Raw genomic sequence first — 9,387 nt, 5'->3', positions numbered from 1 at the left:
ATAGAAACACACGCTGGCTAATGGCACAGGGGACACTGATGGAGTAACGGTAATAGGTAAAAATACACCCAACTGATGCTGAGTAGTTTGGGGACACTTTTGGGCAGCAAAACAGGATGCAGAATGGGTTACAACTGCTTATACACAGCAGGTGCAGGCTGAATTTTGGTGTGGGGGGGGACATACTGTAGATAGTAATGGTAACAGTAAAAAGTATATCTAACTAACGCAGACAGAGTTATGGGCTAGAGGTACAAATTGAGTTACAATAGGGCCAGATATGGTAATGCTACCATAAACACAAGCTGGCTACAGAAGGAGTGATAGTCACAGTAAGAAATGTTGTGACTTAACCAATGCATACTGAGTTACAACGTGGGGACGCAGATTGGGTAATGACACAAATAAGGCATATTGGGTAAAATACAGGGAAACAATGTTGAATCAAAGATCATGGCATGAGATGAGGGGGGTCCAATTAAGTTACAACTGCAGCAGCGCAGACGGACATGAAACACTGGGAAGGCAGATCAAATACATAAGAACATAGGGAGCGCAAATCTGGTAACACTATGGGGAATGTAAATAAGGATGCAACTGGTGAATGTACTGTAGGTAAGACAAGATAAGATGGGAAGGCAAATCATGTTATGGTAGCGGGGTGATGTACTAATTCTTAAAAAAATAACTTGTTATGTTTGCTGAATATTTGTCGCTTTCTATTCTTTCGAGCTTGCGAATCCCTTGAAAGAGTCATTAATAAAAAGAAATCGTTCACAAATCGCCTGTCAGTAGCTTGTAAAAAAGAGTAAAAAGATGGACAGAAATAACATAGTGCTGAAGAAAAGTGAAGCGATTTTTCTCTTTCTCTCTCGAAGTAGCCCGTGATGAGGCGGTGCCCACCCCGCTAATCTTGGCCTGAAGTATATTCCATTTTCCTCACGGAGGAAAGAAAGAAGGGAACAAAGGTGCTCTCATCACAAAAAAAGTAATTTTCATTTTGATTGTCCACAGAGAATGTCCCGGCTCAGGTATTACAATCACAGCGGGCAGCGCGAGATCCTTTCCAGAAGAAGGAGCAGAGAGGCTGCGGCAGGGCCAGTGAAACCGACGCCCTGTCTTGCTGTGCGTGTGTATCGGGGTGCGTCATTGCAGGTTACACTGGATGTGTGTGTTGAGTGTCTCGTGTGGTGCCGCTGTGCTCCACTAAGCAGCTTTTACGGACGATGGGTAAAGGATGAGCCTCGGTGTTAAACACCCAGTCATCAAGGGGCAGCAGGTCGTCGTCGGAGAAAAGCAGGTACAGGTATCTGAATCAATCAATCAATCAATCAATCAATCAATCAATCAATCAATCAATCAATCAGTGAATCATTTGATTGATCTGACAGAAATGTAAATTTTAAATGACCTTAAATGACTTTTAGCACAATCTGGTTACGTTACACATCTTGGTAAAGTATGTATTCTTCACTTAAATGACTCAAAACACTCACTTTAGAGTTTCAGACAGGAAGAAGCTCTGCTGCATGTTATCATGGCTGACCGCGGTGGTGTACACGTCTCTGATCCCCGAATATCCTCCTTCAGTGCGGCAGTATTTCTCCAGCGCCTAAAGAAAATCATAAAATTGCTCACATGGGTGACTAAAAACAAATAAAAGTCTAAATTCTTGTTAATGTGGATACTTAAAAAAAATGTTTTCATGTAGAAAACAAACAACTACATGAGATCGTTTTTTATTTTTACACATTTTGGTCAGAGGTGTAACATATTTGGCGGGCGGCTAAAAAAGAGCTGACGTGGGGAAATTAAGGTGTTTATTATTTTGTAACAAAGGCAGACATCGACACTGTGATTACGACTGGCCCTTGTGTTTCTCTGGGAAATGAACCTGACATATCTATTTCAGTGCTGGTATGTGTTATAATTAACATGTCATCCTGTCAGAGAGAGAGAGAGAGAGAGAGAGAGAGAGAGCGGCGCTTGAGGTGTATTAATACACTGACTTTAGCCATGCATTCATTTGCAAACGTTAATAGGAATAAATGGCACGTTAACCTCGCCGCCGTCATCTTTTATATCTCGCTTTGTCCATCTGACACTTTTAAGGCAGACGATAAAATCTGTTTATTTTGCATCCTGAAGACACGGGGAATTTTTTAAGGACTTTGAATTACCTGTTATCTCAGTAACACAACACGGCGCATTTTTAAGAGAAAAAGGATAAAATGAGACGGGTACAGTAAAGCAACGGCTGTTTATTCATAACGGCTACAAAAGGAAGTTATTGCTGAACCCATTTAGGACTCATAAAGTGTAGAAAAGACAGAATATATGATAAGAGTAAGAAAATGAGAATTGGACCTTTCTGAAATTTGACTTACTTCTATGCCAATGAAATATTAACTATTGGAAAAGCACATGAAAAGGTTAACATCTAGAGAGAATTACAGAAAAGGGTACAAATTGGGTATGAATTAAATGACGTGACAGGAAAATAGTGTGACATGCAAAAGCAAAAAAGTGCTTGAAGTAGTGTTAAAAACCAAAAACAAACCAAAAAAAATGTAATACCTGAATAACTGGTTTTATTTGTGATAATGACACGGCTTGTGTTGGCTCACTTTCTTTATCATTCATGGAAATGGTTCATATAAATGATTGGGTTTCACAACCCAACTTAATCCCTGCAAATTATGCGATTTAAAGAGGTTTTGTATTAGTTTATCTCTTACACACTCTCAGGAACAGCAGCAGGATAAGATTATTTAGCCAACATTATGGGATTTTCAACAAATACCAAATTTCTTTTTTTTTATGAATGCTTCTACGAATGATTTACAAAGAAATTTGCTCCATCGAGCTTAATAAATGATGCTAAGGGAATGTTTATTTAGGGATTTTTTTTTTCTATAACAGAACTTAATACCTATTACATTATGTTAATAAATCAGCAGTTTCTTTTCAGGCTAAAGGCCGTGCTAAACCTCTGGATTACTGATCAGAAAATCGCCCCTATTGTGCTTCTGAGCAATAGCCTTACCCCTGTCTGCCCCAGGAGCAACGCATTATGGCTGACCCTGCGCTCTGACCACAAAATTCTAACAAGCTCGCAGATGTACAGAAAAAAATTCCACTGTGCAGTAATGTATATATGACAAATAAAAGCTTAACTTTCTCAACTCCTTTCTAAATAACATTCCTTTAGGTCAATAAACTGTTAAACTTTTAGTGAGCTGCCTCAGAGCAACCCATCCACAAAGAAGGACTTTAACTACAGTACAGAACATTTTTTCCTTCTCACCTCCACTGCCTCCCAGCCCCACTCCCTGTACTTGGGATCGTGGGTCAGACGCCACATGTACATGTAGCTCTCGATGACCTCTGGCCTCAGGATGTAGTAGCGATCGCTCAGCCTGGTGGCCGTCGCCTCTTCACCTCCGTCGAAGCGGAAAGCCTCCGGGCCGAGCTTAGTGGCTGTTAACATGGAGGAAAAACAACAGATAAGAAAAACACTGTACGTGACTAACTCTAGAGGACAGACTTTGTAGAATACTGTATACATACACACACTCATTCACACACTTGTAGAAATACTTAAAAGGCTAAAGTTAAAAAGAAGCTGATCAGTTTTAATGTTATAAGTGATAGTATTACTTTAGGTTGAAGCCCACGTACATATCTTTCTGTACAATATGTCAGAACAAATAAGCACCTTGTTTATGCTAAGTTGTGCTTCTTTTCAAAATTTTCAGATTGCCCATGACCTTTTTTCACTTTAAATGTGACTAGCCAGAGTATGACATCTGGCAGAGTTAGAACACAGATGTTGGGTAAAATCAGCAGGTGATTATAATATCAAAATAATTCGACCTAAAAGTTATTTAAAGGATCCTTGAGGATGGAGGTAGTTGGGTTTCATCCAGGTCATTAAATAATATTTATATATAAAATCATCCACAGAAAGGAAGATACAAACTTAAAGAAATAATTTAATTAGGACAGGAAGATCTGTATAGAACACAACATACTGTATAAATAAAACTGTTTTTTTTGCTAATTACTTTATGTCCAGCTTTCCCTGAGGGGCTTGTAATACAGCATCTTTTGAATAAAATATATCAGAGAAACTTGGCATTTGTTATACATAGTTGATGTATAAGTTTCTTATAAAAGCATTTCCAAAATGAATGGATGTAAACTCGGGGTTACTGTTTAATTGATTCATTCATTAAAGAACACCACGTTGTATTTTGCCTGCTATGCCTAAAAACATTAAAATTACTGAAATCGAATGAGAACACATCATTTAAACCTGAAAGGATGGTGCTGAGCCATCAAATTTGTGTACAAAAGAAAAAAATCATGAATTACGGTGATCAGATATCAATTAAACACTAGGTGAAGTTGCATCATAAAAATCTTAACTATGAAATCTAAGCCATGTTTAATAGTGAAAGTACTGTAGGAGCATTTCTACACACACAATGTGATGAGAACTCACACTATTGAACAGCTTTGTGGCTATAAGAAAACCTCTTGTCAGTGAAACTAACCAGAAAAAAGGCATCAGTTTGCTAGGGCGCATAAAGATTTGATTTAAAGCAATAAACAAAGGTCATGTGCTCTGATGAGTCTATATTGACTCTCTTCCAGAGTGATGAGTGCATCAGGGTAAGAAGGAAAGCGAAGTGAATTGATGCTCCCATCATGCATATTGGCCACTGTACAAGAAAGGCAGTGTTATGATCAGGGGCTGCTTTAGTTGGTCAGGTCTAGACTCAGAAGTGTTATGTGGCAATAAGAAAGAAGTCGACGACCTGAATGACCAGGTTATCACATCTACCGTATGATGTTTTTCTTCCCTGATGGCAGGTTGGGAAATTACAGTACTCAAATTGTAAAAGAATGGTTCTGGGAGCATGAGAAATCATTTTTATATATGGCCCAGCCATGAAATCGCGCGCTGCAATCAAAGCTAAAGGTGGTCGGTTGAAATCTTGGAGTTTGTGAGTTATTAGACCAGGTAGTATAAAAGTTACTGTTCATTTGGTGGAATGCTTGTAAAACTAGTTAAGTCCATTAAAGTGCCCCTATTATGCCATTTTAAAGGTTGGTAATATTGCTTAATGAGTCTCTTAAAACAGGTTTACATGTATGCAAGGTCGAAAAACACTTTAGTTTTCTCCAAAAATAGATAAAAATAGATTTAATTTTACCCCATTTCTAAATGATTCGTAAACGGCTCGTGTAAAGCAGTTCGAAGAATCAGTCTGTCTAAACCCCTCCTTTCCGTGAGCCCTCACTGCTGTGATTGGTCAGATGGCGCGGTGATTTATGATTGGTCTACTGCTACAGCGTGTGTCGGAAAACGAAACACCCATGACCATAACTGAACGATGGCTCTGGAGACCCGTCAATACATAAAAAAATTGGCGTCGTTTTTACCGTTTAACGACCAGCTAATTTTATAATTACTGTGGCTACAAAAATCGAGAGGTCTTTTATCTTTGCGTCAGTGTTGCCTTAAAAGGCAGGTGAGCAAAAAGGACAAACACAAACAAGTAATTAAGGCAAACGTGTATTATACAAAACTAAATAAAGTAAAAGAAAAAGGTGCACAACAACCAAACAAAGATATAAACAATATTTACAAACTACATATAATAAACGGTATGTGTACTGTATGTGTGCGTGAACGCAAGTGAGTGGAAAATGTCCGAAGTCCGTGTTTATTGTATGTGATGCATTTTTTGCTGTAAGGGCATAGGGCATGCGCACTTCGTGAGTGTGTGGCCTAAGGGCATGGAGCATGCGCACTTCGCGTCTGTGTTTTTTCCCCTCGAGGCTTGCCGTAGAAGATGGGGCATGCGCACTTTGCGAGTGTTACAGTTCAGTTTTGGTGAATGGTGGAGAATAAACAGTTAAAAAGGATTTTGTGTGCTCTCATTTATTTTATTTTTTTTTATATTACAAAGTGTTTAAGCAAACCCGGCATGAATGCTCAGTCACATTAACAAGAGTGTGGTTAACGTTAATTGTGAGATGGCGGGCAAGTTGTTCGTGACGTAGAATGTGGCCGGATATTATGCAAATATGTTACGAAGTGACGTGAATCCATAACAGAGAAAAAATAGATGCTAACAACTTGTTAGACAAAAACCTCATTTATCGCGCACTTTTAGCGTCACAGATAGTGCAGATAGTTTATGTTCACATACAGCTACATGACACACTGCATGAAAGAAAATATTTGAAAAAGCATAATAGGACCTCTTTAATGACTTCAATTAGTATCTATAAACAGTTTATCTGTCTTGTCATTAAAAAAAACTGTTTATGTGCATATATTTTTCAAAAAAGTGATTGAACAGTTATAAACTATGGAGTATATACTATGGAAACAATGAACTAATACTATGGAAACAATATATATTTTTTAATAACCTATTATATAATTAAACCTATTGTTTTATCTACTATTAAATGAAACTTCCAGTTAGATCTAGCATCACAGGGTCTGTTAATATCAACAAGAAATGTGAATTTGGTAATCTCTATTAAATGGACATCATCTTATTTAGACAATGTTTTACTTTGTACATCAACAGATATATGGGAGAAATTACATTAAATATAATTTTATTTAGCCCTGATACAAGTTCCCAATCTTATAGTGCATAAAATCTAAGTAAATTTTATTAAAAAATAAAAAAAAACTGCCATTGTCATACTGTTTTGTGAAAAAAAAAAAAATCCACGACACATTTTTGTTGTGTCTTAATTTTTGAGCGGTGGTTCTGAGGTGCAGCTAGCCAGCGTGGCAAGCTAACAGAGGGCCAAAAGCTCTGGGCGACTTTTACTGTCAGGCTTAAAAAGCACTAAACACAACACGCTTTTCTGTTCAGAGAAAATCTTTTTTTCTTTTTCTCTCCTTGAAAGTCTTGTTCTTTAGCTGCGCTACGATCCTTAATGGAATCTAACAAGGGCAGAAACAGTAAGAAAAGAAAATCAATGTGTTTTTTAGGCTTCAAATCAAAGGTAGCATTTTTCAAGAGAGAAAGATTCCTCACGACGTCGAATCAGCTGTGCAGTAGCAAGCATCAAACCTTCTCTAATTTTTTTTTTTTGAACAATCAGGGGACTGAAATGGCTATAAAAGCCAAGATCAAACAAGGCGTTTCAGGGAAAATTGCTAGATCTTAGTTTGAGCTTTACAAAAAAAAATCTCAATATCTCTATATTTCCCATGATTCCCTCTGGCCCAGGTAGAAGGAAAGCTTCGAGTTTTAATCCAGCGTGTATACAAGTTTTTAATAAATATCAGAGAAAGTGGGTAATAGTCTCTACTAATTTGAAGCCCCGAAAAAATGTCTTAATGTGAGACTGCGTTTCTTTTTTGCCCTGACGGAAAAATAATAATATGTGAGAAGAATGAGTTTCTGCTATGCATTGCTAATTTCACTAGCTGAAGCAAGACACAGACGTCATGCTTTCTATTTTAGCATTCATTAGAAGTGTTTTTTTTTTATTCATTTCAGTGGAACGTGGTTTCTAGGAAATGTTAGTAATTAAATTTCTTAGCCATGATAGCTAACACATACCTCATTCATAATGAGTACTACAAATACAGATAACATTTAAGCTAACTAAAGATAATATTTAAGCTAACTAGGCTAATGTAAAATCAGTCTAGTTGAAAAAATTACAAACACAATTTAGACTGTTAGCACTGTTAGCAACAAGCTGGGAAGTACAGCATTTTTTAAAAACTTTTTTCTCTCCTCACTCTATAAAATAGCTATAAAAGAGCATTTTTTTTATTTTTATTAAACTTACACAGATGCCTTAGGGGTTTTCATCTATGCTACATTTCCCTCAGGATTTCATTCCACAGTTAGCTTGCAAAAATGCTGACTGTTTGCTAGCTAGCAATGGTGATAATTTCTTTTATCTCGTTATCTAACTGTTATCAGTGAGGCTATATAAAAACATATATATATATATATATATATGTATATTATAGCTTAAAGACCGCAATGCTGTTGAGTTTATATGTTTATATACTGTACCCCCTAAGTCATAAAACTTACATTTACTTCAGCAGATGACATTATGAACCAGAGGCAGGTGCTAAGCACTAAACCACCGTGCTGCCTAGTGCAATGATATTTCACACTAAAATAAAGTATGTTAAAAGTCTGCATGTTGGTTATAAGGCTGTTAATTGCTTCTGCTAAATTATCCTCTCTTAAAGCAGACAGGTTCCTGGGTCAAATATTAAAATATTTTCTTGTTGATTGCTCTTATTTTGGATTGACAGGTACATTTCAATTTTAACAGACCTGGATTTCTATTTATAAATAAATTAAATAGATTTTTCTTGTTTAAAAAAAAATTGACAGCAGCAAATATCTGTAACCAATTCTACTAGGTTTAATGTGGGAGCACAAAGTACCTCTCATTCCTCCCCTCTGAGAAAGCTCGGCCAATCAGCTCTCTCTCTCTCTCTGAGAGGTAACAGCATCACCCGGGAATCAAATCAGCGATCTCCGGATGATAGGGCGAGCACTTTACCACTGCACCACTTGGAGGCATTCATACTTTATTTTAAAATGTTATTAAATATAAATTCATAAATCGATACTAGACTAACATAAAAATATTGTATACTGTATAATATTCTCTAGCCAACTTCATCTTACTAAGGCTAATGTGTATAGTTTTAACTCAGATTACTTCTCCATGAACCAATAAGTGGCCATGCCACCCTGGGAAGGTGTTTTCCACTCGTGCTCTGTACTGACCTGAGCGGCTGTAAGACTCATGGCATGTGTTTGTGATCTCGGCTGCCAGATCTAGGTAATGCTGCCTCTTTTCTGGAGAGCCATCATCTGCCCCGATGCCCACCATCCCACCAGCAAAACAAGCCAGATGCCCCATCTTATGGTCGAGAATTCCACCTCTCCATTCAGCCACATATGTAAGACCTCCTGAAGATTTTTTCACCAAGTTGGTTTCTATTGCCTGGTTGAAAGTAAAGGATATAATAAAGATTAAGAATTAAAAGTTATGATACATTCGCAGTATGCCAACTCTATCATAAAATATTTAATGACTTTAAACACCCATATATGCTAATGCTTCCCACTAGATTTTGGAGTATGGCAACAAGGAAGGAATGGTGATCATTAAGCAGCAGGAACGTTGTTTAGGTCACGCATTGAGTTGAGTTGGGCAAAGAGACTCCAGTTTTAGACCATGTAAAACGAAATGGTGAATTTGTTACATACCAAATGCTAATCCATATTTTTTTTATTTTTTGGTAACAATATACGGAGAATCCACATAATATTGTTCTGATGGTCAGGCGCAAACTTTTGG

General features: G+C 37.3%; 1 protein-coding gene across 1 annotated transcript in view; it reads right to left on the bottom strand.

Annotated features, from left to right (window-relative positions):
- Positions 1–260: 260 nt before the first annotated feature.
- The window catches only part of LOC128514052 (mannosyl-oligosaccharide 1,2-alpha-mannosidase IA), a 242,873-nt gene continuing 233,746 nt past the window's right edge, over positions 261–9,387 (bottom strand). The window contains exons 9-12 of the mRNA XM_053487698.1: positions 8,811–9,030; positions 3,308–3,480; positions 1,497–1,612; positions 261–1,310 (exon numbers count right to left, since the gene is read on the bottom strand). Coding sequence (XP_053343673.1) covers positions 1,157–1,310; positions 1,497–1,612; positions 3,308–3,480; positions 8,811–9,030 — 663 coding nt within the window. The 3' untranslated portion in view covers positions 261–1,156. The remainder of the gene's footprint in view (positions 1,311–1,496; positions 1,613–3,307; positions 3,481–8,810; positions 9,031–9,387) is intronic.

The sequence above is a fragment of the Clarias gariepinus genome, chromosome 26, assembly GCF_024256425.1.
Source record: "Clarias gariepinus isolate MV-2021 ecotype Netherlands chromosome 26, CGAR_prim_01v2, whole genome shotgun sequence".
Classification (NCBI taxonomy): Eukaryota; Metazoa; Chordata; class Actinopteri; order Siluriformes; family Clariidae; genus Clarias; species Clarias gariepinus.
This window is presented reverse-complemented; position numbering and strand designations above follow the sequence as displayed.